At 43.9% G+C, this 26,410-nt stretch overlaps 1 protein-coding gene across 1 annotated transcript in view; it reads right to left on the reverse strand.

Annotated features, from left to right (window-relative positions):
- Positions 1-4,934: 4,934 nt before the first annotated feature.
- Positions 4,935-26,410, reverse strand: part of LOC133151776 (DNA topoisomerase 2-binding protein 1-A-like) — a 43,866-nt gene continuing 22,390 nt past the window's right edge. Inside the window, exons 12-28 of the mRNA XM_061275086.1 lie at positions 26,208-26,380; positions 19,748-19,959; positions 19,240-19,568; positions 13,530-13,706; positions 13,281-13,396; positions 13,088-13,211; positions 12,855-13,013; positions 12,073-12,160; positions 11,819-11,993; positions 11,491-11,720; positions 8,196-8,338; positions 8,040-8,127; positions 7,674-7,837; positions 7,043-7,171; positions 6,306-6,395; positions 6,070-6,231; positions 4,935-5,155 (exon numbers count right to left, since the gene is read on the reverse strand). Of these exons, the coding sequence (XP_061131070.1) occupies positions 5,027-5,155; positions 6,070-6,231; positions 6,306-6,395; positions 7,043-7,171; positions 7,674-7,837; positions 8,040-8,127; positions 8,196-8,338; positions 11,491-11,720; positions 11,819-11,993; positions 12,073-12,160; positions 12,855-13,013; positions 13,088-13,211; positions 13,281-13,396; positions 13,530-13,706; positions 19,240-19,568; positions 19,748-19,959; positions 26,208-26,380 (2,688 nt within the window). The 3' untranslated portion in view covers positions 4,935-5,026. The remainder of the gene's footprint in view (positions 5,156-6,069; positions 6,232-6,305; positions 6,396-7,042; positions 7,172-7,673; positions 7,838-8,039; positions 8,128-8,195; positions 8,339-11,490; positions 11,721-11,818; positions 11,994-12,072; positions 12,161-12,854; positions 13,014-13,087; positions 13,212-13,280; positions 13,397-13,529; positions 13,707-19,239; positions 19,569-19,747; positions 19,960-26,207; positions 26,381-26,410) is intronic.

Consider the following 26,410-nt stretch of genomic DNA (forward strand, 5'->3'; position numbering starts at 1 on the left):
AGATCGTTGACATAGAGCTTGAAGAGTTCGGGTCCAAGGACCGATCCTTGTGGCACTCCACTAGACATAAGCACAGGCGCTGAGTATGCGTCGTTGACTTTCACTCGCATATAACGTCCTTCCAGAAAGTCAGCAATCCAGGATAAGATCTTCCCAGTTACACCAACCCTTTGGAGTTTAAGCAGGAGACGCATGTGAGGTACTCTGTCAAAGGCTTTGCTAAAGTCCACGAAAATGACATCAAGGCATTTACCAGCGTCGACGGCAGCTACCCACTTCTCTCTGGCTACTAAGAGATTCGATACACAGGAACGTCCTTCCTGGAAACCATGCTGAGCAGCAGTTAGCACGTCAAGCTCGTTCAGATGATTTTGTAGAGCCCGCTTTAGTAGTTTTTCCATGACCTTACAAACGATCGAGGTCAGACATATGGGTCTGTAATTTGTCGGATCATGGCGAGCTCCTCCCTTGAATATTGGTTTGACTGTGCCGATTTTCCAGTCGACAGGTAGACGTCCGGTTTCCAAGGAAAGCTGGAGTATGTGTCGGACGGGTTCTGCAATATGCTCGACAATAGTTCTGAGGAAAGCTGGGTGCATCTCATCTGGCCCAGGAGAGGAGTCCGGCCGTAACTCCAGAAGTGCTTTCATAACATTTTCTCGCTCAAATACAAGATGGTGGAAGCCTGAGTCAGGAACAGGAATATGGGAATCCAGGATCTGCGGTTCGACGGTATACACAGAGGCGTATTGTGAGCCGAGTGATTCAGCTTTTTCGGCATCCTGGAGAAGGAGATCCTCAGAACCCGGGGAACGAAGGGGAGGTATGCCGCTTCCTGCCTTGGTCCTTCTCTTCAAATAAGCGAACAGGAGCTTTGGGGAAGTCTTGGATGTCTCCGCCAGACGCAGTTCATATTCGGTTCGTTTTTTCCGCTTCATTTGTGTGCACCGATTTCGAACTATTTTGTAGCGATCATAGTCCACGGGAGATTGAGACAGTTTGAATCGATCCCATAGTTTACGACGACTTTTCAGCAAGAGTCTTAGTTCACCATCAAACCAAGGAGGACCTTTGGTGAAGGTTCGTTTCCGAGAAATTGGCACATGCTCCTCCACAAGAAGTTCAAGTTTGGAACGAAACAGGGTCCAGGCATCTTCGAGTTCGAGATGAGACGGAATACTCCAGTCTGTTTGAGCAGCAGCTTCCTGAAGAGTGGGTTGATTTGTACGCCAATAATTTCGACGAGGTCTACCAGAATCGTTAATTGATGCACAACCGCTCCAGTGAAAGGAAATTGTACAGTGATCACTTCTCCCGATTGGCAGCGAACATTGCAATTTGTCGATGTCAGTTGGGGACGCTGTTAAAACAAGATCCAGGATGTTTGAGGTTTGACCAGGAAACATACGGGTTGGAGACATGACATGCTGGGTCAAATTGCAGTCGAGGATTGTATCAAGCAGTTGGGCATCGAAAGTTCCTTGATCTAGGTTACAGTGGAGGCTGTCCCATTCAATAGCGGGCGCATTAAAGTCACCGACAATCAGACAGTCTCTGCCTCTCCCGTGACATCGAAGTTGATCTAGTAGCTCAAGCTCGGTTCCTTGAGCAGACGTGTCCGAGTGGACTTCTGTCTGTCTGTTTGCTGGCCGTGAGTCTATCCCGTCTGTGTCTTCGTTTCCCCACCTACCTCCCTTCCAACTCCCTTTCCCTTTAATAAACCCTGGTTCAAGCTGCATTTGGTCGCCCTGCTCCAATCATTCCCGACAGCGAGCCCCACTTGACAGACATTTGCTTTCTGAAAAACACAAATGAATTTAACCCCTCAAAGAGGAGTTCAAATCTGGGCTCCCGCTTCCTGCGTAGAATTTCTCTCATTACAAAAAAAAAAACATGCTAGTTTCATTGAAGATGGCCTGTAGATGTGACTGTAAGTACTCATCTGTATGTCCCTGCCATTGACTGGCAACTGTCTAGCCTCAAGTCAACTGGGATCAGCTCTATAGAAAATGGAAGCATGCATGATGGCAGCACATTTTACACCGTTGTCGTCGTTGTTGTTCAAGGGCAGCACGGTGGACACTCGTTAGCACGTCCGCCTCACAGTTAGGAGAATGCGAGTTCGATTCCACCTCCGGCCCTCCCTGTGTGGAGTTTGTATGTTCTCCCCGTTGCCGCATGGGTTTTCTCCGGCCACTTCGGTTTCCTCCCACATCCCCAAAACATGCATGGTAGGCTGATTGAACACTCCAAATCGTCCCTAGGTGTGAATATGGATGGTTGTTCGTTGTTTCTGTGTGCCCTACAATTGGCTGGCAACCGGTTCAGGGTGTCACCCGCCTACTGCCCAATGACTGCTGGGATAGGCTCCAGCATCATACCAGTGAAGGAATGGGTTCGAAATACAAAAAGTCCTGCCTAGCTACAAAACCAGATATGCTCAAACCTCATTGAATAAAGTACATAAGCAGACAAGTATATTCACATATTAAATCAATAAGAAACATTTTAAGCATATAATTATACCTACACACCAAATCAATAAAGCAGACATAACTAGACATTTTTGATAGGGGGTAATGACAAAGGTTTTAACTTTATGATCTGATATGTATTTCTGAGCACGTTGAAATAACAAATGTTTTTTGATATATTGCCTGAATAGCTTAATGACCCTTAAGGAACTGTTTAATGCATGCCTGATGCTTTTCTAAATCACGGACACTGCCAAAGTCGTCTAAAAATGTTCAGTACTTGATTATATCTCATGTTTTGACGAATGCTAGACGCCAGTTTTCAATTACTACTGAACGTTCTGGACAGAGGGAAATATTTTGCCTAACAAAGAAAATATATGCTTGGAAGCATGATTAAACTAAGAATATGATGACGTACGCAAGTACATGGAGTATCAAAAGAACAAACAAACAAAAACATGGGAAGTGGTGAGTACAAACTTTGCATAATCAGGGAACATTAATAAATTGATGATGTCACAGCCAAAAGCTCACATAATTCCGTACAAAAGGACAAAATTGAAAGAGTGATGAATGGATGAGGTGCGACAGTGTATGTGCAAGAATGGAGGAGAATGTATACAGGAAGGTCACTTGGAGATAAAACCAGCAGGTGCCAGAGGGAGACAGTCAAGAACCCGGCCAAAGATGATCGTCAAGGCTGAAAGACGGAAAGGAAAACAGCAGCCGCCATACACATCGAATCGCCCGTAATCAGCACCCAACCCCACAAACCAGCTCTCACCAAACCAGCACCCACTCCCATGGAATCAAACTCTCCTGCGAACTTGCCCCACCCCAAAGACTCATCACCCATCAAACTCGGCCCACACCGGCATGTGGAACTGAATATAAGCTGACCAAAGACCCTTGAACGTTGCCTTTTCTGAATGGAGACTTTCTGCTCTTGAGCATGGTCGCATGAAAGGCCCAGCGCTGTATTGTGCTTTCCTGAAAACAGAGCTTTCCTAACAAGAATTGTGATTGAACTCAACCAACCTGTGTAAGTCTAAATTTTGTTTCGGTGTCTTAGCCTTTTCCTAAAACTGAAGAAATAAAACGAGCACGCGGTGAGTAAATTGGATAACAGGTGATTCGCTATGGCTTTTGCCGTGAGGCGCGGATAGCGCGCTTCCCAAATTGTGGACCAAAAATCCAACACCAGATAAATAAAAGAAACATCAATCCATACATTTTCTGAACCGCTTATTCTCACGAGGGGCCCGGGAGTGCTGAATAATAGATTAAAATGGGAAACGATATGGGCAACATTATATTGAAGGAGTTCTGAATAGGTGTTTTGAGCCTGAGTTACTATTATGAAGGTCCTATAATTTACATGTTAAACACTTTTGACTAGATCAGTGTTCTCATATAGTGGGGCAGCCCCCCTCCCCTCCAGGGAGGCACATTCCGACACTGTGTGTGACCCCAGAGAACTCATGCAATGTCAAGGATGCATTGAGGAGAGCTGGGGTGTATGAAATATTTTCTTCCATCCATCCATACCGCTTGTCCCCACGGGGTTTGCTGGCATGCTGGAACCTATCCCAGCAGTAATCGGGCAGTAGGCGCGAGACACCCTGAACTAGTTGCCAGCCAATCGCAATATCTTCTTCATAGCAGAAAAAGCACTGCACTAGATGGAAGCAAAATGGGCATGCACTTGTGACATTTTTGGTGTTGGCTCAAAGGTTGGTAAGGACTAGAAGTTTCATGGCCCCATCTCCTGGATTGTCAACACTGACGGTAGTAAATAAAGTCAGTGACCCCTGGCCTAGAGTATACAGTGGACCCAGCCTGTTAGCGGGAAAGATGGGGGAGGGTAGCCCACAATTAGTAAAACTTCAAGTAAATTTGACGCCATTTAAACGCAATGAAGGAGGGGGTGGAGGTGCTGTGTATTTTGGGTGTCCTGGAATGCATTAAGTGAATTCCCATTGATTTCAGTGGAATAAGAAGTTTTGTGATACAAGTGTAGGAAGTGCAAAAACAGAAAAATATATACTCGAGTGCTAAAACATGAAAACAGATTTAAATACAGTAACATAGTATTAACAGTTTTTTTTACTTCCCAATATGTAAACAATCAAGTGATTACTGCACAGCATGAAAAAGCCAAAACTACAGTAGGCTAGAATGAACGCTGAAGACCAAAAAGATAATCAAAATGAGATAATGAGAAATGGCTCACCAAATGATAAATCAAATTAATCCACGTGCCCAAAAAATAGAGCAAATTAACCATCAACAGAAGCTGGATTATGTAGCGCTATCTGCAGACCGGCCACTGTTACTGCAACCGATAAAGCATCGGACTTTAATGATTGGTTTGGATTTTCAGCAGGGCTCTCAGAGACGCCAATCACAGCCCGCACCCACACTGCAGTCTCCTCAGCAAGACACGACAAACCGATGTCACATGCGCCACGCTTACTTTATTTTACAACACAAACCAATTTTATTTACAATATTTTGTACATGTGAAGGATAAGAGTCAGGGGATGTTTTTAGAGCTGACGAGACTTTTTGGGCCGGGAGGTGTGCTCTGCTGTTTTGCGTTTCAGTGACTGCGTGCCAGGTGCCTCTTCGGGGTGACTCTCAGTGAGGAGATAGAGCGCCGTAGGAGGGATGGGATCCTGCAGGCAGAGAAAACATGGTGAATCCCGACACATCAAAGTGTCCACAAGACACGGGAGTAGGCCCGTTGCCTTCTTTATATCATTACAATCTGACTAATATTCATTTATTCATTCCATTTTTAATCAGTAATAGAAAAACAAACAAAAGAGACTGATTCAATTCAATTTCAATTTTAGGCATGGTTAAAAATATATAAAATGTCAAAACATGCCATAGGACAGAATTTGATTTGCCCATGAACCCCCATATGTCACAGCTTGGAACATATTTCAGACTGCCCCCACAATAAATGAATATCTGTAATTCAGAGAGACATTTGCTTGGATTGTTTTACCACTCCACAATATTCTAAACTTGTTTTATAGACGAAACAAACAAAACGACATATTTGAACATACAAAACCTAACTTGCAGTTATAAAATGAAAATATGTGAACATGCGCCTATAAGAGGTGGAAGCAGAGTATTATTCTGTGACGTTCACGTGTCTGTGAAGTTGACAGTGAATATTGAAAATCCATGAGTGATGTCCCCCACAAAAACATTTAGAATTGCCATTATCTTTTGCATGTTTTCTGTTTAATTTTCGGGAACCACGACTGATGCTGAAACAATACAAGTTCTCCCATTGTTGGATCAATAAAGGTTAGTTTATCTGACAGGTGACAGCAGCAAAGCACTAGTTTTCTAGACAGGATTAGACAGGATTATGGCTTCATTAAATGAAGCCCCACCCCTTGCTTCAATAAAGTTCTTGGCCACTAGATGCCATAAGATGGCATCTAAACAATAGTTTTAAATCAGACCGAAGCACAAAAACAGCAAATAGGTTTAAAAAATGTGAACAGTGGAGATATATGGGTTAGTTAAATCAATCTGCACGTAAAGACAGGGGAGTGCGTTAAGTGACCTGCATGAGGTAGTCGGCGATGTACTCGGGTTTTAGGCACATCACCCCCTGAGCGGAGGCGTCTGACACGTCCACTTTGAAGTCTCCTGGCCGCAGGCGGCTGAAGTCGGCAAACAAGTGCGTTGCCTCTTTGTACATAGAAGGAGAGGCACTCAACATCACCTGGAGGAAATCAAAGTAAAATGTGATTCAGTCAAAATGTTTTGTTGTTTTGAAGACAATGGTGGCAGCCAAACCTTGGCCCTGCCTGACTGCAGCAAGCGCCTGAAGCCAGCTTCTCGCCCCTGGTCGATGTTCAGCATCACCGTCCAGCCACTGAAGGCTCCCTGGGGAAATAAAAACCCACAAGAGTGCTGCTTAATACACCAGACTGTCCAGCATCATGGCAATAAAGATTCTTTAAACTTGAGAGAAGTTTTTCTGTTTGTTTGTTTTGAATGCAGAAATGAATCTAAACAGGACGTATCTTTTTATATCTAAAAATATAATCAACTGTAACATTCAGCTTCCAAAACAATTTTTTGTTTAAGAATGCAAGTAAATGACTAAAACAACAATTACTTTTATTCATAAAACCATGTTTTTTTGCAATACACCGGAAAGACATTTATCTAACATTTTAAAGTCCAAAACTTCAAGATTCAAGAATTTTTATTGGCCATGTCTGAGCATGCCAAACAAGGAATTTGACTTCGGTACATCTCAGCCTCTGTTCAACATTTAGGTGACTAATAAAACTCAGGACGTTCAAAAATTGACAAATATTCTCAGATAACCCCTGATCTTCTGATCCCCTTGTACAATTTGAAACCAAGTTCTATCCATATGGTGACAAAATTTTACTTGTTTTGTTTGAATCAACATGCATTGATGTGCGCATTTCTATAAATGAGATATTTCCGCCTCCATTTAACATCAGCCACATTTGAAAATGAAATGTTTTTGACATGATTCAACTTGAGCTGCCACATACTCCCTGTTCCGAGGGTCCTCGCAGGACTTTCCTCCAGCGCATGGCAGCTAACGCTAAGCGCCTCTGCTGCGAGCTGATGGAGGGCAAAGCATCCAGGATGGAACTGCTGCCCCATTCATAGTCCTCCTCCTGGAATGCGTGACAAAAAAAAACATGATCAAGAGTAATCCCAATTACGGTGTCTTAATAAATGTTTATAGCTGCAGTGCAATATGACTCGCTATCAACGTGTAATACAATATGCAATATGTTGAAACACAATATGTATAATATCTTGTGCAATTCCTGATTCAAAGTCACTCTACCTGCCTGTTGCTGCTATTACTTGGAAAACACATGCAACCATAAGTCCAACAATTCCAATTCCTGCACCAGTGGACAAAGTTACATTCTACATTATCCTCCTCATATATGCGGATTTATTTATGTTGTCCCACCCTATGTTCCACCCCCCATTTCCCCCTAAAACGCACCAACAGAATGGTGCTTCCAATTTTGTTGTATACCTGTGGAACAATGACAATAAAAGCAGTCTAGTCTAGTCTAGTCTAGTCTAGTCTAGTCTAGTCTAGTCTAGTCTAGTCTAGTCTAGTCTAGTCTAGCCTAAATGTGGAGGTGTCGCCGAGCCCACCGGAATGAAACGGCCCACCGATCGACAGGCCTCCAAGTAAGATCGATGTAGGATCCATTTGCCAGCCGCCATGGCCGCCAGGTACTTTTCGTTGCGCAATGGTGTGCCTACGATGATATGGGAGCAGGTGGGGTCAAAGGACTGCTTGTCCAGGATGATGCCACCTACAGGCAAAGCAGAACACAGCAATAAGAGCGAATAAAGCCTTCTGCTACTATTGGTTCTCAAGAAAAATAAAATTCAGCTCTATCTGACCCATAACCCAAAACTGTCTGACAGATTAAGAAGAAAAAAATATACTGCTGAACTTCTTAAATTCTCAGGGGCTCAATTCAGAAGGGCTCGTTTACAAGAAGCAAGACTCACCAAGCTCTTCAATGAGGTGACTGTAATGAATGCGTTCCTGAGGAGCAAGTGAAGACATCTGGAATCTGGGTGGTGTCCTGGTCTCCTTCTTAAAGCAGGAAGACAAGGTTTTTGATCCGCCAGACGCCGCCTCTCATGATATATATGAACTCTTACCTTTGTCTCAGGAGCTATCATGGGCTTTGTGAGTGGGAAAGCGATGCTGTGGGCGTCAGGAGTCATGATGTTATCCTGCGGCTCCTCCGTCGGGAGATCTGTGGCTTTCTTGCTCATTTGCTGGTCGATGACGTCACAAGCTGCTGATGGGAGAAAGAAGGAGGACCAAGATGATCTTTTTGAGAATGGGGAACATGCACAACACAGGGATGAGAATGGCAAATGTGAAAAAACACGGAAAAGTAGCGGGGGGTTTATGTACTGTATTTTTCGGAGTATAAGTCACGTTTTTTTTTCATAGTTTGGGTGGACGAGCGACTTGTACTCAGGAGCGACTTATATGTGAAATTATTCACAAATTTTTACTTGATCATATGTTGACCTCTTGTTTTGTGAAATAAAGAGCCGGTTACCAAACCCATGTCTTGCCTGGTACTTCGGTAACGCTACAATATAGTTATATAGCATATAACTATATTGTACTCCCCGTGAGTCTCAGCCGCAATCAGCGGCATTCGGAGAGTCCACCCCGCAATCGGCGGCGGCCTTGGGGGAGTCCGCGCCGCACTCGACGGCATTCGGTGAGTCCCAGCTGCAGTCGGCGGCATTCGGGGAGTCTGCACCGCAATCAGCGGCATTCGGGGAGTTCACGCCGCATTCGGGGGTTCCGCGCCGCAATCGGTGGCATTCGGGGAGTCCGCGCCGCAATCGGCTGCATTCGGGGAGTCCGCGCCGTAATCGGCGGCATACGTGGAGTCACACCCAACACCTGCCGCTGACCATCGACGGTGCTGTGGTGGAGAGAGTGGGCAGCGCCAAGTTCCTGGGGGTGCACATCAGTGAGGATCTCTCCTGGTCCACCAACACCGCATTACTGGCGAAGAAAGCCCAGCGTCGCCTGTACTTCCTGCGGAAACTCAGGCGAGCGAGCGCTCCTCCGGCCGTCATGACTGCATTTTACCGCGGCACCATTGAGAGCGTCCTCTCCAGCTGTATCGCTGTTTGGGGTGGTAGCTGCACTGACTACAACTTGATGGCCCTGCAGGGCATAGTGAACACGGCTGCTAAGATTATTGGTGCTTCGCTCCCCTCCTTGAAGGACATTTACACCTCCCATCTCACCCGCAAGGCGACCACGATTGTGAGTGATGTGAGTCACCCCGCTCACTCTTTGTTTGAGCTTCTGCCCTCTGGGAAGAGGTACAGGAGCCTGCGCTCCCGCACCACCAGACTCTCCAACAGCTTCATACTCCAGGCTGTTAGGATCCTGAACTCGCCCCCCTTTTCTGCGTAGCGTCCTGTACTTAGCGCTATGCTTACTGTCTGCTGTACGCACACTGGCTCAGTTTTGCTCCTCTTATTTATTGGGTTATTTGTTTATTATTTATTCATCACCCATTTATTTATTTATTTATTATTTATTGTTTGTGCCTTCTTGTTTTAATTTTGTGTCGTCTAATTGTATGTTTATCGTGTACTGTGTCTCGTCACCGTGGGATGGAGGAAACGGAATTTCGGTTTCTTTATGTGTCTTGACATATGAAGGGATTGACAAAGCTGACTTTGACTTTGCAATAGTCGGCATTCGGGGAGTCCCTGCCGCAATCGGCGGCATACGGAGAGTCCTGGCCGCAATCAGCGGCATACAGGGATTGACTATAATATATACGTAGATCTGTGGAATAATTGGAGCCGCGACTGACAACGAGGCTAACGTCAGCGGCGCACGTAGTTCCGGAGTCAGCTGTGTGTGTGTTTTTTTTTAAGTGACACTGAAGACAAAGATTCCGATGGAATTAATGATTTGGATTGACGGATGGTTTGATAAAATTTTTGTTTATATTACATTTATTTGATACATCTAGTCTGACGTCAGCGGCGCATGTAGTTCCGGAGTCAACAGCTGTGTGTTTTTTTTTTTTAAGTGACACGGAAGACGAAGATTCCGATGGATTCATTGATTTGGAGTGACACGGATAGTTCGATAAATTTGTTGTTTATATTATTGGTATTTGATATATAGTTTATACAGTCAAACCTTGGGTTTTCGATCACAATCCGTTCCAGAAGGCGGTTCGAGAATCTATTTTTCCCATTACAAATAATGGAAAAAATTGTAATCCGTTCCAAGACAAAAAAACCCGCACCTTTTTTAAGCATTATCAGTTGCGCATTTTTTTCCGATCGCTGCAGCGCACTGCCGACCACCGCAGCGCACTGCCGACCACCGCAGCGCACTGCCGACCACCGCGCACTGCCGACCACCGCGCATTGCCGACCACCGCGCAACCGTAGCGCGCCGCCAACCGCCCAAATGCACCGCGTTAGTCGCATTATTGTGACAGAGAAAATATTTTTAAAGTCCTGATGTACTTTGCAAAATTTAAGTGGACCTCAGTGCGCAGGGAGCTTAATTTGGTCTGATTGTTCAACCGCAGCGCGCCGGGCGCTCACTGTTACATTGCTTTAAGAGCGTCTTTGTGTTTTAGGATGGCTTTACTGCTCCCACTTGCTTTTTTTGGAGGCATGATTAGGGGTTAATACAATCCTCAAAGTAATGAAAATACAATAACGAACGGAGTCAGTCGCCATCCGGGCCGCGCGGTCGGGTTTTCTTGGGTCCTTTCGGCTCATCTCGCGAGGTTCGACCTCTGAATTTTGTTCGACAACCGAAGCAAAAAATCTCAAATTTTTTGTTCGAATTCCGATTTGTTTGAGAACCGGGACGTTTGAAAACCGAGGTTCGACTGTATATTGTTATATGGGCCTGTGAAATCATTTGAACTGCAACGGACGACAATGAGTCCGACGTCAGCACCGCGCCGCACGCTCGGCATTGTTTACAGAAAGGACGAAGGATTCGATCGATGGATTTATTGATTTGGAGTGACAGATGATTTGATAAACGTGCTATTTATGTTATAGTTATTTGAATAACTGTTAATGTTACGTCAGGCCCGTTCTCAGCTCCTTGTTTGTGTTAATATCACGTTAGCAGACCGTATCGTTTAGCCAAGGGGTGTCCAAACTATGGCCCGCGGGCCAACTGCGGCAGTTTTTATTGGGCCGCAGCAAATTCTGAAAACATAATTGAATATGGCCCGCACAAGAAGCTTGAGCTCAACTCTGTTGCACTTCTCAGTTTCAACACTAGATGGAGCCTGCCACACAAATGAAATTAAGCGAAGCGTTCGACGTCCCATTAGCAAAGAAGAGAAGCGAGCGCGCAGCGTTCGACATCGCATTAAAAACACGTAATCCGCGGAAAATTCCCATCCCTGACAACACTGCGTACCCATCTGCACCAGCTCCGAGTCAGTCATGGAGTCGCTAGGCTGTCTGTCGTACTGCGCCAGGGCCCGCGGAGGAGGCGCCAGAGGTTCAGAGTGCTGTGAGGGACTACCGGGCCACTGCAGGTTGTCGGCCAGCTTGGCCCTTTCTTCCCTGGCCGTGGGATCGTCCCAAACAATCTGCTCGCTCTGGGAAGGCTCCGCGTTGACATCCAGAGCGGCTGCCCTAGAGACCCTTTCATGAGGTTGTCAGGTTAGAGGGAACATCGCCTTTTATTCAGTCATCAAGCGCTCCTTGAAGCACTTTTTTAATCTGCAGCCTCCTCTCCTCACCTTAAGGCTTCCAGAGTGTGTCTGCCGCCGACAGAAGTGTTAGGGGTGGAGTCTGTTGACCCCGTCCGACAGAGCCGTAGCGACGCCCGCCTGCCAGTTGTCATCTTGGTGGCTGACATGATTTCTTGGAGTGCTTTTTGCAGGTTCTCTCTCATCTGCAGCGTTTCTGTGACCTCTGGTAGAAGACATTGAAACAAATGACTTTTTTGTGTGGCTTTTTTTAAGTTGAGGGAGAGAACTGGAGTAACATCCACCATTCTTGTCCGTTAGAGGATCTTGCTCTCTGCTCCCATCACTTGCACGGCGAGAGGTCGAAGCATCCTCTGCGACCTTGTGCTCAAGCTGGAGGATGGATGCGTTAAATGCTTTAATGTCACAAAATTTTGGTTGCTCTTTCTGAAATGTCCCACGATTCCACAAAATGTTGCCACTCTAAGTAAAAACAGTCGGGCAGTAACTATGTCAAGGAGGAGCTAAGTTAAGATTTTCACAATTAATTTGTCAGCCATTTAGAAAGTTGACTTGGGAATCTAATTTGTTATGTATTTATGGTTTCAACCTTTTATAAAGGCAGTTATAGCTATTTTTAAGAGGGACATCAATTCTGTTTTTTTTATCATTTGCATTTTTATGTGTTTACTGTGTTAAAGGAATTGCACATATTTGTTGGATGAGTTAATAATAAGACCTAAACAATATTCTGTTGGATTTCATCACTTCCGAAACATTTTCATCATGGAAACTCAGTAAAATCGTCGCTGTTCCGTGTGTGTATATCTTATATTTGTATTATTGGCAATGTTTTATGTGATGTGGTCTGTACTTATTGTTATATGTCCTGTAAGCACTTTGTTAAGGCGACAAGCTGTTGTGAAAGCGTTAAATCAATAAAATGTTTTTTATTTTCTAGTGGGTCATTTTGACCACATAACAGGTGGGATGAAAACATTTGTTGCTGTGAATGTCCAACACTTGTATTGGGGTGCACCTATGAATCTACTCGAGTAAATGTGAACATGACAACATTTGGGCCTACTTTGGTATCCCAGGCTTCCGTGTTTTCTTGCAGTTGCATTTGTGTGCAAGGCGGAGACATCTGCGAGCTGCTGGGAACTTGACTGAGGTTTAGGCTCATCTTGGGGTTATAGGTGAAAGGATACAGAGACTCCGGGACGTGCCTCTGCTCCTCGGCACACTAAAAGACGGCAACAGACCAATGTTGGGACCGAAGTCTTTCAGGGAACGCAGACAACAGAGCAGGCAACTCACGGCTTGGAGCCAGTGTTGCGAGACCACATGCAGCCCCCTCTCTTTCACGCCTCTGTATTCTCGACTGTTGTCGCTTGCTCGGCCCTGATAGATGAAGTGGGTGACGCTTTCGTCACAGGCCCATCTTAACGCACAAAAACATTTTTGTCATCATGCCTCTGCTTGCAAAGACATAAAAGTCAGTTGTGGCTACCTGTATTCGGCTCCGAGTGAGGCACCCACAGCGTTCAGTTCGCTCTGCATCTTGCTCAGCTTCTTTCCCACGCAGATCACAACGCCCGTGAGAGGGCCGGCCACCTTTTTTGCCACCTTGAGATGATAAAATGTCAGCGGTTGGCCAAGTTAGATCCATAGCATATACAGAAGGTAAAAATAACAACAAGTGAGAGGGGTAGAGCAAAAACGGGGAAAGAAAATACAGAAATGTAGCCCAGTTAACAACCTCCTTCCTGGCGGTGCTGAGCTGCGGGCTGGAAGTGACAGCTTGCATGTCAGCAAGGTAGCTGCCACGGGTGCTGTTAGCCAGCGCCACCTTCAAGTTTTTGTTGATGACGTCAGTCAGAGGTGTCTCTGTCTTCTCGCCGGTCCCGCCTGGTGTGTCCAATGCCGCCAAGGCATCCTGGAGCCAATATACAGAACTCTTTATATTTTAAAACGATGGTTTCAACTCTGGAGAATTACCGTTTTTTTTCCGTGTATAATGCGCCGCCATGTATAATACGCACCCTAAAAATGGCATGTTGATGCTGGAAAAAAGCCTGTAGCCATGTATAATACGCACCCAATTTTTATTTTTTATTATTATTTTATTTTAAGTCTTAAAATTTTTTTTTTAAAAAACAAATTAAAAAGAATTGTACCCATGTATAATGCGCACCCCAGATTTTAGGACAATAAATTAGTTAAATTTCGCGCATTATACACGGAAAAAAACGGTAAGTTGTAAATGATGAGTATTTCTTTAAATAAAGAATTTTACCAATACTGTAGATTGTATTTCAAAACTCATTCCACTATATCTTTTGTAAATTGATTATCATTACATTACTTATAGATAAACCTCTGAACTAGAATTGAGAAGTTTTCTGTTAAATTGCATAAATCATTTATCCATTTTTATTCAGCAATATCATGAAATAATTTACCGTATTTTCCTCACTATAGGGTGGACTTAAAAGCTTATCATTTACTCAAAAAAAACAGTGCGCCTTATAATGCAGAGCGCCTTATATATGGATCAATTGATGAATTTGTTGATCCATACTGGTTGTACATAGCGCTCTGCCAAAATGTTTCAGGACGTTTTAGTACAACTAGTAAATTACAAGGTCGCATCGCTTCCCAGCATTACGGCAACCGTAGTCGGGGGCGTCACTGAATAGCTGTTGCACCCGCGAGGCTATTTCGTTTCAAAATAGGCTGTTCTGTTAATGTTTTCGAGTATGTTTACGGATCAATATCCAACGGAATCATAAATAAGCAGCACCAATGTGTTAAATCAGTCTTTAATCGGTTCCGATCACTTTTATGGGTTAGAGTTTGAGAAACGGGATTGTTTACAGGGGACTGCCACAACTCTGCTGAGGCTCACGGGAGTCTGCGAGCTGAGACTCATGGGAGTTTGCGGGTAGCTAATGCTCTAATGACCCCTGCTATACGCATGAGGCTATTTCATTTCAAAATAGGCTGCTCCGTAAATGTTTCGAGTAAATTTACGGATCGATATGGAAGGGAAACATAAGTAAGCAGTACCAATGTGTTAGATTGAACTTTAGTCAGTTCCGTCCATTTTATAGGAGATAGTTTGAGAAACGGTTTTGTTAACAGAGGGCTCATTGGTTATTGGCTAGTGCAGTTATGGGCAAACTACGGCCCGCGGGCCACATCCGGCCCACGGGACCGTTTAATCCGGCCCGCCAACCCTGAATAAATTGTATTATTAAACATTTTTTTTGGTCATTTTGCCTGCAACGACTGCGTTTCCCCAGTAGATGGGGAACCGCTCGCCTGCGCATTTACTACCGGAAGCCGTGTCAGAAAGCTCGGTGCACACTCACAAGTGCGTGTACGTACTCAGTGGTACGGACATGGCGCACTCGCGCTCTATTTGTATCAGTGCCAAATTTAGAGTGTGGGCTGTGACGACAGCATTCTTGTAATTCGCGCACTGAGCTTTCAGATACAGTTTTACGCTAAAGCCACCCACAAACCTTCCCCTGGAATCCTTCCATTAAAATGAGTCGCCCAAGGAAAAGCAAGGTCGACACTGAGTGCCGAGTGTTTAAAAAAAAGTGGCCAATTTGGCTCGACGCACGCGACGTGACGTTCAGCCACATGAACATCAACATCAACCCGTCACAGATCGAGGTAAACGGACCAACATTTCGGATCTCTCCTAAGAATTGCCACAACAAATTTTACTCCAGACTATGACGCACTAGCAAAAAAGGGAGACCAACAACACTGTTCCCACTGAAAATGAAGGGGAGGCTTTCAGGTTTGTTGTAAAAAAATGCATTTAGAATATGATTTGTACAAATAGCAGGGATTGAAACTAGCGACCATTCTCATGTTCAAACAATGAAGGATGCTCAAGGACATTGATGCACCACCTGTTTGCGACTACCGTTTTTTCCGTGTATAGTGCGCCCCCATGTATAGTACGCACCCCTAACAATGGCATGCTGATGCTGGAAAAAAGCTTGTACCCATGTATAATACGCACCCAATTTTTATGAATTTTTCTTAATTTTTTTTTTAATTTTTTTTTTTTTTTTTTTTAAGTCCCAAAGATCGTCACACACGCAGGGAGGCAATGGGTCCCATTTTTAAAGTCTTTGGTATGGTCTTAACTAGGCTGGATGTCATTTTTTTTGTTGGCGTTGATTTCTCCGACTGCCCCTAAACGCACCACCGCGCTCCGTGCGCACACGGCGGCTCTGTATGGGAGAGACGTTGAAGAGGAATAAAAACACCCTTGGAAACCAAAACTTGCCCCTCGTCGTGACTCGGAGCCGCAACAAATGTTTCGGATTTGTGTAGGGTACATTGTGACAGACGGCAAACTAGCAGGTGATCGAGCGAGCGTCTGATACAAGAGCATTGCGGTCGTATGGAGCGTGTTTGAAATGAACAGCAGAGACGAAAGGAACAAGGCAAAGTGTTGTGAAATAAAATATTACCTGTAATACGCATTTTGTTATTTGCTGATTGAAACTGCTAATTAAACTGTGAATTGAAACTAATAGGTGGAGAACTGAACTCTCGCTCTTTATATAGCTGACGTGTCTTGCGCAACCGTTCTGCGCATCTGTAATGGCGGCCTCCGTATGACGTCCGGTCCGCGATGGAGATTAAAAAACAAACAATATTTGACAATAACACACCATCGAGGATTGCACCATCGCATCAAACGATGTGTCGTCAATTATGAATTTTACTAAGTGTGTTGGGCAGGATGGCTGAATGCGATGCGCGATTGACAACAAACAAGAAGAAAGGTGAGTTTTATTTCGGGGGAGATTTGTCATGTCTCGTCCCCAGTTTTGCTATGTGTCTAGGTTGCCATAGTTTCTGTTCGTGTCACCCCGCTCTTCCTGTGTCACCTCAATCGATGTAACGTGTTTTGTATTTAAGTCCTGTCTGCCCCTCGCTCACCGTTGGATCATTGCATGTGTTACTGTCATTCTGTTCCTGTCTTTGGTAATGTCACCCTGTCTTTTTGTTCCACGACTTTGTCGGTCAGTCCTGTTGTTGGTTTTGTTGTACCATGACTTTATTTAAAAAAAAAAAAAAAAAAAATTTAAAAAAAAAATAATTTAAAAAATGTTTTCTTTGTACCCATGTATAATACGCACCCCAGATTTTAGGACAATAAATTAGTAAAATATTGCGCACTATACACGGAAAAAAACGGTAATCTCAACCTGTTGGGATGTCGAATGTTTATGCGCTGGACTGAGAATGTGCGGACAGTGCGCGATTGCGCACGCGCGCAGCTTAGAGGGAACATTGTCCGGCACCTAACAGTGTCACAAAAAAGGTTGGGGAATGCTGCTCTAGTGTGGCTTATTCATTATTTAATTTGAACTATTTTAATTAAAATCTCACAGCAGCAGTCTTCACACATAAAAACACTCAATAAAGCACATGGAATCAAAAACTTGTTTTTGATCGTGCGTACCACTACGTTCTGAAGTCCCGTTGTCCGATCAAACCTTTTAACTCTGGAGTTGCTCTTCCTTTACTGATGACCTCCTGCTTCGACCAAAAATCCATGGTTTGGATATGTAATCTTCCATTGTAAAACCCCCACATTTTTTAAGCATTTTCTTCATTTGCGCATTTTTGTCCAATCGCGCAACTGCAGCGCACCACCAAACGCGCAACCTTAGCGCGCCGCCGACCGCGCAACTGCACCGTGCTGGTCGCATTATTGTGACAGAGCGGTCGCTAAAATTTAGAAAATATTTATAAAGTCCTGATTCAAGTCAAGTCAATTTTATTTGTATAGCCCTAAATCACAAGCAGTCTCAAAGGGCTTCACATAGACAGAAATTGACAATTATTCTCAAAGCATCCCCTGATCTTAAGCTCCCAAAAGGGCAAGGAAAAACTTTAAAACCCCTACTGGGGGAAAATAAGAAACCTTGAGAAGGGACCACAGATGGAAGGATCCCCCTTTCAGGATCACCAGGTTGGAATGGATGCAGAGAGGGCACAAATGATACAACATGAACATCAATGAAATAAAAAGTGGATGTCCATGTCAGAGCAGAGGGCTGCCGAAGGAGCCCTCAATTGTCCTGGCAGTGTCTACGAGGAGGTTGAGCTGCAGTTCCCCCATCCTGAATTGACCCACGAGAATCCAGATAGCCGGTGTCAGCATGAGTGCCACCTAACCACCTCCCCGGCCGGATGTACTTTCCAAAATGTAAGTGGACCTCAGTGCGCAGGGAGCTTAATTTAAAGTTAAAGTCCCAATGATCGTCACACACACATCTGGGTGTGGTGAAATTTGTCCTCTGCATTTAACCCATCCCTGTGTGATTTTGATGCATCCCCTGGGGAAGAGGGGAGCAGTGAGCAGCAGCGGTGCCGCGCTCGGGAATCATTTGGCGATCTAATTTGGTCCGATCGCGCAACCGCAGTGCGCCGGGCGCTCACTGTCTCATTGCTTTAGGAGCGTCTTTGTGTTTTAGGATGGCTTTACTGCTCCCACTTGCTTCCTTTGGAGGCATGATTAGAGTTGATGCAATACTCAGAGTAACGAGAACGTAATAACGAACGGAGTCAGTTGGCATGTGGGTCCTCTCGGCTCGTCTCGCGAGGTTCAACAACGGAATCCGAAGCAAAAAATCTCGAATTTTTTGTTCGAATGCCAATTTGTTCAAAACTGTAACTATAAAAATTCTGCGATTTTGGTTCAAAATGATACAAAATTATTGAGATTAAAAGGAAAAGCACTTTAAAATGCAAAAAATTTAATTTGTTTTTCCCTTTTTCATGATGGCAGGGGAGGCCTCATATATATATATATATATACATATATAGAGAGAGAGAGACAGAGAGAGAGACAGAGAGAGAGAGACAGAGAGAGAGCCAGAGAGAGAGAGACAGAGAGAGAGCAAACGAGAAAGACAGAGAGAGCGAGAGAGAGCGAGAGTGTTTATTTTCATTTGAGCTAGGAATTATGTACCGTATTTTCCGGACTATAAGGCGCACCGGACTATAAGGCGCACCTTCAATGAATGGCTCATTTTAAAACTTTGTCCTTATATAAGGCGCAGCATTAATGCATCATGTCAGACTTTTAATCCAAATCAAATCATTCTCCATTTTATCTTTTTTATTTCAACTTCAGACGCAACAAATTACTTTATAATCACAAAATAATGATCCATAGTCTTTTTGATTCATGATTGATAGTCTTCAGCGGGCCACTTATGATTGATTTCATGACACAATGCTTCGGGCCAGTTTAAATTTAGGAATTTGGTCCATATATAAGGCGCACCGGACTATAAGGCGCACTGCCGGCTTTTGAGAAAATTCCAGGTTTTTAGGTGCGCCTTATAGTCCGGAAAATACGGTAATCTAATGTGGTCCTTGCGTTTAATCATACTGATTCAAGGTTGCAACTTGGACCCCACCTTGACATTGAAGGAGGGCCTGAAGAGCTGATCCTTGCTGAGGAAGCGGGAGGGCGTATCCAGCTGCAGTGAACGCTCCTTGCCAAAGGGCTTCCTGCGGCCGCCCTCCTGGCTTTGCTTGGGCGTGCCAATGTCCTCATGAGACTTCATTTCATCTAGCACTGAACGAAACACTTTGCTCTGGAAGCGTCCTAAATCCAGCGGCGTGACTGCCTTGCCACTCTGTGGACCCAGTAGTGGAACCTCTGGAGAGAAGCATGTTGGTGGGGGTGGCAGCGGCGGCACAGACATCTTCTGGGAGGCGCCGATAAAACTCTCCTCCTCCCTTTCTGGGCAATGATTATAAAACCACAATCACTCAAAATGAAGCAGAGTGATCTTGTAAAGGCAAACTTGTTGGATGTTTTTCACGTGCATATGGGAAAAATGCACACGTTCCTCTTTGTACCCCCTCTCGAGTGTAGGAATGCTTTGCAGCTGCACCATATGTGAATTAAATTTCACAAACCCGGAGAAGGGGGCAGGTCAATCAGAAAGCACTCCTCGGCTGCCCTCTGGCCGGTCCTGGCAGACGCCATGATCCAGTGCATAGTGACTGCAGGGAGCCCCCACTTTTTGGCTGCCTGGTACTTAGTGCCATCGGGGTTTTGCAGCACCAGGTGAGTGCTGGCCAACATTGCTTTCTTGGGGTTGGCCAAGCGCACAAAGTAGTCCTGGACACTGCAAGAGTCAAGAGTCACACAAACCTTAAAAGCAGAAATAATATGGAAATTTGATTTAATGGATTGTAGGCAAAAAAAAGTCAGCTTCATGGAGTGACAATCCGGGCATATACCAAAAATTCCCAAGTGGAATTTAATACTTTTTAATAGGCGTCACAATATTTTTTAATACTAACATGAGCCGCAACTATGACAACCTTTCAAGCATCAGCATTAGGGGGTCATTAATAAAGTTACCGATTATTGTCATTTTCTCACACAAATTTCTAAGTGAGTAAGCGCAATGAAAAGACAAAATGATTTTTTATTGTTACGTGTAGAAAGAGCACACACCATTTTTGCAGTGCTACACCACTCCCGTTCACAATTATTGTATTTTCCGGACTATAAATTGCAGATTATTTTCATAGTTTGACTGGGGGTGTGATTTATACTCAGGAGCGACTTATATGTGAAATTATTAACACATTATTACTTGATCATTAACATATTACTTACTAGTATATCACTTCACATGTTATTTTCATACTAAACCGCATAAGGGTGGTCTAGGCCTGTGGAATAATTGGAACTACAACTGACGAAGATTTCGATGGATTTAAAGATTTGGAGTGACACAGATGGTTCGATAAACTTATTCACCGTTTTTTTCCATGTATAATGCGCAAAATTTAACTAATTTATTGTCCTAAAATCTGGGGTGCGCATTATACATGGGTACAAAAAATATATATATTTTTTTTTATTTTATTTTTTTAAATCCGGATATGATACGGAGGCCGCCATTACAGATGCGCTTTCTTCTCTGCTGTTCACTTCAAACACGCTCCATACAAACACAATGCTCTCGTATCAGACGCTTGCTCGATCACCTGCTCGTTTGCTGTCACAATGTACCCTACACAGATCCGAAACATTTCTTCGCTATCGAGTTTGCTAGCGCATGTGCAGTGATACTGACCGGCAGAATAACATCCGGTTGTTCCCAAAGATGATCTTTTTTCTGAAATAATTTTACGTTTACGGACTTAAGTAGGAGTCAAAATTTGGGTGCGTATTATACATGGGTACAGGCTTTTTACCAGCATCGACATGCCATTTTTAGGGTGCGTATTATACATGGGGCCGCATTATACACAAAAAACGGTATATGGCACGTTCTCAGTTCCTCTTTTATGTGTTTATGTAACGTTAGCATACCGTACCGCTCAGCCTGTTGCCTATTAATGTCTGTTCTTGGTGTTGGATTTTGTCAAATAAATTTCCCCCGAAAATGCGACTCGGACGCGATTTACAAATGTTTTTTTCCTTTTTATTGCGCATTTTATGGCTGGTGCGATTTATAGTCCAGTGCGATTTATACTCCAGAAAATACGGTATTTTTATTGAGGATTAACTTTAGCCTACAACTATGGCATTACATTTTCCTGAAGTACAACATCAGTTAGAGATGTTTTTCAATTAAATAAATTTGCCAATATTATAGCTACTATTACAGATAATCAACAGTAGACTAAATCGGTCAATCAACAATCCACAAAAATATTTATCATTTAGTATTTGGTTCTTACTCTCTCTCTCTCACACACAAACACACACAAGCGCACGCACACGCACACGCACGCACGCACACAAGCATGGACAACCTTAGCCTACAAATATGGGATTACATTTTTCTTGGGTACAACATTGGGCAGGCGTTTGGCAGTGATATAAACGAAACGCGATGTAGCAAGGGATTATTGTAATTTGAATTTCAAGTGACATCAGCGGCGCGGCGGCTGTTTACATAAAGGACAAAGATTTGATCACGGGATGACGAAGAAGACGAAGGGCCCCCCGTACTACCGGCATCATTAGCGGCTTTGTTTGTAAGTGACACAAAGGACGAAGAGTTTGAAGGATTTAATGATTTGGAGTAGAGATGCACCGATCCGACTTTTTCAGTTCCGATACCGATACCGATGCCGTGGCTTTGCGTATCGGTCGATACCCGATCCGATCCGATATTATGGTTGACTTAACAAGCTACATAACTCTACATGTGGAACAGAAAAGACCAAAGCCAATGGCATCAGGCAGACTACACAGTTCTTTGCTCTAAATTAGGGGTGTCCAAACTAACGGTCCAGTTTTTATTGGCCCGCAGCAAATTCTGAAAACATAATTGAATATGGCCCGCACAAGAAGCTTGAGCTCAGCTTCTCAGTTTCCACACTAGATGGAGCCCGCCACACAAAGCGTTTGACGTCCCATTAACACCCCCCCGGAAGAGAAGCGAACACGCAGCGTTTGACATCCGATTAGCCGGTGCTTGGGGCCGTGTGGCGATGAACTATTTATGTTATAGTTATTTGATATATTTTATTTCGTGTAGCAACTTGTATATGGTTTTATTGTTCCAGTTCAGTAGTTGTTGGCTCATTGAACTCCTATTTTGTTAAATAAAGAGCCGTTTACCAAACCCACATCTTTCCTTGTACTTTGTTAACGCTACAATATAGTTATATACTAGATCTGTGGAATAACAACGATGCTGACGTCAGGGTGCACGCGTGGCGTTGTTGACAAAGGACGAGGAATTTGATCGATGGATTTAATGATTTGGCGTGACAGAGATGGTTTGATAATATTATTGCTTATATAATATTTATTTGATATATAATTCATATATCGTTATTAGGGCCTGTGGAATATTTTGAAGTGCAAACACCGTCAGCGGCGCGCACCCGGCCAGCATTATTGACATAAAGGACGATCGATGGATTTAATGAATTGGAGTGACACAGATGGTTTTATAAACGTGTTATTAATGTAATAGTTATTTGAATAACTCTGAATGTTAACGTCAGGCCCGTTCACAGCTCTTCGTTTGTGTTTATGTCACATTAGCATACCTATTGTTTAGCCTGTTGTTGCTCGTTCATATCTGTTCTTGGTGTTGGATTTTGTCGAATAAATTTCCCCCAAAATGCGACTTATATTCCGGAGCAACTTAGATATGTTTTTTTCACGTTATTGTGCATTTTATGGCTAATGGGACCTATATTCCAGAACGACTTTTAGTCTGAAAAATACGGTATATTTACTATTTATTCTTGGTTCACTCTCCTAACTAACTGCCTTGTAGACACAACAAGAAGAATAACTCTCCTACACGTGAAAATTATGTGCGGTGACAGATCATCAGTCTTAGCATGTCCCAGGAATTTGGAACTAAAATATCTTGAAGTCAGTCATTTTCTAAAAACCAAATGTGTATGTGCATCGTTTTTTTCTTTGAACACAGAGACTTTCATGGAACATGAGTACCAACAGTCCGGCTTTGTTGTCACTCGTAACGTGCTTGTTCTTGAAGTATGATGCATAACCAAACTTGATTACATATCCGGTCTGTCCTTGCTGCACGCAAAGCTTTTTGCTATTTCTGAGTCATTTAACATAGTGCGGTAGTGCTCCCCGGTGGCATTGGCTTGGTAGGGAGCTGTGGAGGTTTACAGTAATGTAGCTACTGCAAAACATTGAAATGTTAAACTACCCACCCTGTCGGCATATCCTTGACTGTTTTTTTTTTTGTTTTTTTTTAAAGACCTGGCTATAAGCCTCTTGGTTGTTACAAATAACTGGCCTAAGCTAGTCTTTCACCATAGCGTCCTCCAACCAGATATTGAAAAACATTTCCCCATGACTTTTGTTTTTCCTCCATTACCAGGTGCGAATTATTTTGTTGACGTTTTAACCGTGAACACACACCGATAGACTTCAGGGACCTTCTTTATATATTTTTTTATAGTTGTTGGTGTTAGGGTTTACAGAGTATCTTGGTCGTATGATTATGTTGAAATGTAACCTGTAATGATTAACCTAGCTTGTCCTGTTTTAACAAAAGTAGTAGAACAGAGTGCTAAGATATTTTGAACTGATTGACTAGCTGCAGAGCAAGTAAGCTGCAGAGGAAGTAATCAAAGGTGTTTTGTTTACACAACCTCGTAATAGACCCCCTGCTATGCTTTGATCAGCAGGCCAGGGGCTTTAACCCCATCCTGTCCACTCTCACCCCCACTCGGTTTCTCTCAATAAAAATGCTTCTGCAAGAGGCCTGAGTCAGACCTCATTTGATAATCGCTGTACGCACAGCGACGAATGGCTCTCCACCTGCAGGTGTCTAAGAGGACTTACCGCATTTTCCGCCCTATAAGGCGCACCTAAAAACCTACATTTTTATCAAAAGTCGACAGTGCGCCTTATAGTCCGGTGCACCTTATATATGGATCAATTGATGAATTTGTTGATTCATACTGGTTGTACACAGTGCTCTGCCAAAATGTTTTAGTACGACTAGTAAATTACAAGGTCGCATCGCTTCCCAACATTACGGTAACTGTAGTCAGGGGGCGTCACCGAATAGCTGTTGTACCCGCAAGGCTATTTCATTTCAAAATAGGCTGCTCCGTTAATGTTTCGAGTAAATCTACGGATCGATATGGAAGGGAAACATAGGTAAGTAGTACCAATGCGTTAGATCGAACTTTAGTCAGTTCCGATCATTTTATAGGAGATCGTTTGAGAAACGCGATTGTTTACAGAGGGCTCGTTGGTTATTGGCTAGTGGGTGCATACCGCAACCCTAGTCAACCTCTGTTTGTTGCAGTAAAGCTTCTATTTTTATGCGCCTTATAGTCCGGTGCGCCTTATATATGGACAAAGTTTTAAAATGGGCCGTTCATTGAAGGTGCGCCTTATAACCCGGTGCGCCTGATAGGGCGCAAAATACGGTACTTGTCTCTCGTGTGGTTCTTGCAAAATAAGTTAGAGCACCACCCTAACATTTGGCATCCATAGCATTGCATTCACGCCGCAAACAAGAAAATAGTACTGTAGGACACAGGTCCTACTCGCACATATAATTTATATAATAAATTAAATTACGAGATTTTTAGATTTTGGCGGCTCGGTGGCGCACTGGGTAGCGCGTCCGCCTCAGAGTTAGGAGGGTGCGGGTTCGATTCCACCTCCGGCCCTGTGTGGAGTTTGCATGTTCTCCCTGGGCCCGTGTGGGTTTTCTCCGGGCACTCCGGTTTCCTCCCACATCCGAAAAACATGCTTGGTAGGCCGATTGAGCACTCCAAATTGTCCCTAGGTGCGAGTGTGAGTGCAAATGGTTGTTTGTCTCTGTGTGCCCGCACTGCGATTGGCTGGCAACCGGTTCAGGGTGTCCCCCGCCTACTGCCCGATGACTGCTGGGATAGGCTCCAGCACACCCGCGACCCCCGTGGGGACTAAGCGGTTCAGAAAATGGATGGATGGATGGATGGATGGATGGATGGATGGATGGATGGATGGATGGATGGATGGATGGATGGATGGATGGATGGACGGAGATTTTTAGGGGATAGGCCAGCACTTGATACAAATGGAAAAATGAATTACAGTTTGAAAATTTAATACCTCGTCAGAAGGCATTTACTACTTTTTAACAGGGATGAGAATGGTAAATGTGAAAAAACACTGAAAAGTAGCCTGGGTCGGTTTTTTAACGTCCCGGTTCTCGAACAAATCGGTATTCGAACAAAAAATTTGAGATTTTTGCTTCGGATGTCGGACGAAATTCGGTTGTCGAGCCTCGCGAGATGAGCCGAGAGGACCCGCATGCAAACTGACTCCGTTCGTTATTACGTTCTCGTTACTCTGAGGATTGCATCAACTTTAATCATGCCTCCAAAGGAAGCAAGTGGGAGCAGTAAATCCATCCAAAAACACAAAGACGCTCCTAAAGCAATGCGACACTGAGCGCCTTGCTGGCCTCAATGAGCCCTCGGTAAACAATCGCGTTTCTCAAACTATCTCCTATAAACGGAACTGACTAAAGTTTGATCTAACACATTGGTACTGTTTACCTATGTTCCCTTTCCATATCAATCCTTTTACAATCCCACAGATACCCCAGTGTTGTGTAAAAATTGGGCTTATTAATATCGTAACCATACCCACACCACCACTTGGAAGTAAGGATAGAAGAAAATCCAGATATACTTTCAAGTGATGGTAAAATGGTGCACAACAACACTGAAACCTAGTCATATACAAAATCAAAACAAGCAGAGATATATTTACAGTATAGAGAGGACCCCCTGCTGCAAAACAGCCAATTTTCAGCTAAACAAAAAACATTTTATAATTCTATCAGACATGCCACCTTGGCTCTGCAAGTGACACATTTGAAAAAAAATGCTGAGATTGACATACGTTGCTCCCAGGTGCTTGGCCAACTCCACCAGCGACTCACGCTCGGCTCCCGTGAACTGGCTGACGGAAAGGACGCAATCCTTGAGCGGGAAACGTCCATTCATCGCGACAACCGGAGTGAACAGAGGATTCAACGAGAGATCCAAGAGACACTCCCTCTCCACACACATGGCCTGTTAACTCAAAACGTTCCCCCCAAAAAA

Source organism: Syngnathus typhle, linkage group LG3, assembly GCF_033458585.1.
Source record: "Syngnathus typhle isolate RoL2023-S1 ecotype Sweden linkage group LG3, RoL_Styp_1.0, whole genome shotgun sequence".
Taxonomy (NCBI): domain Eukaryota; kingdom Metazoa; phylum Chordata; class Actinopteri; order Syngnathiformes; family Syngnathidae; genus Syngnathus; species Syngnathus typhle.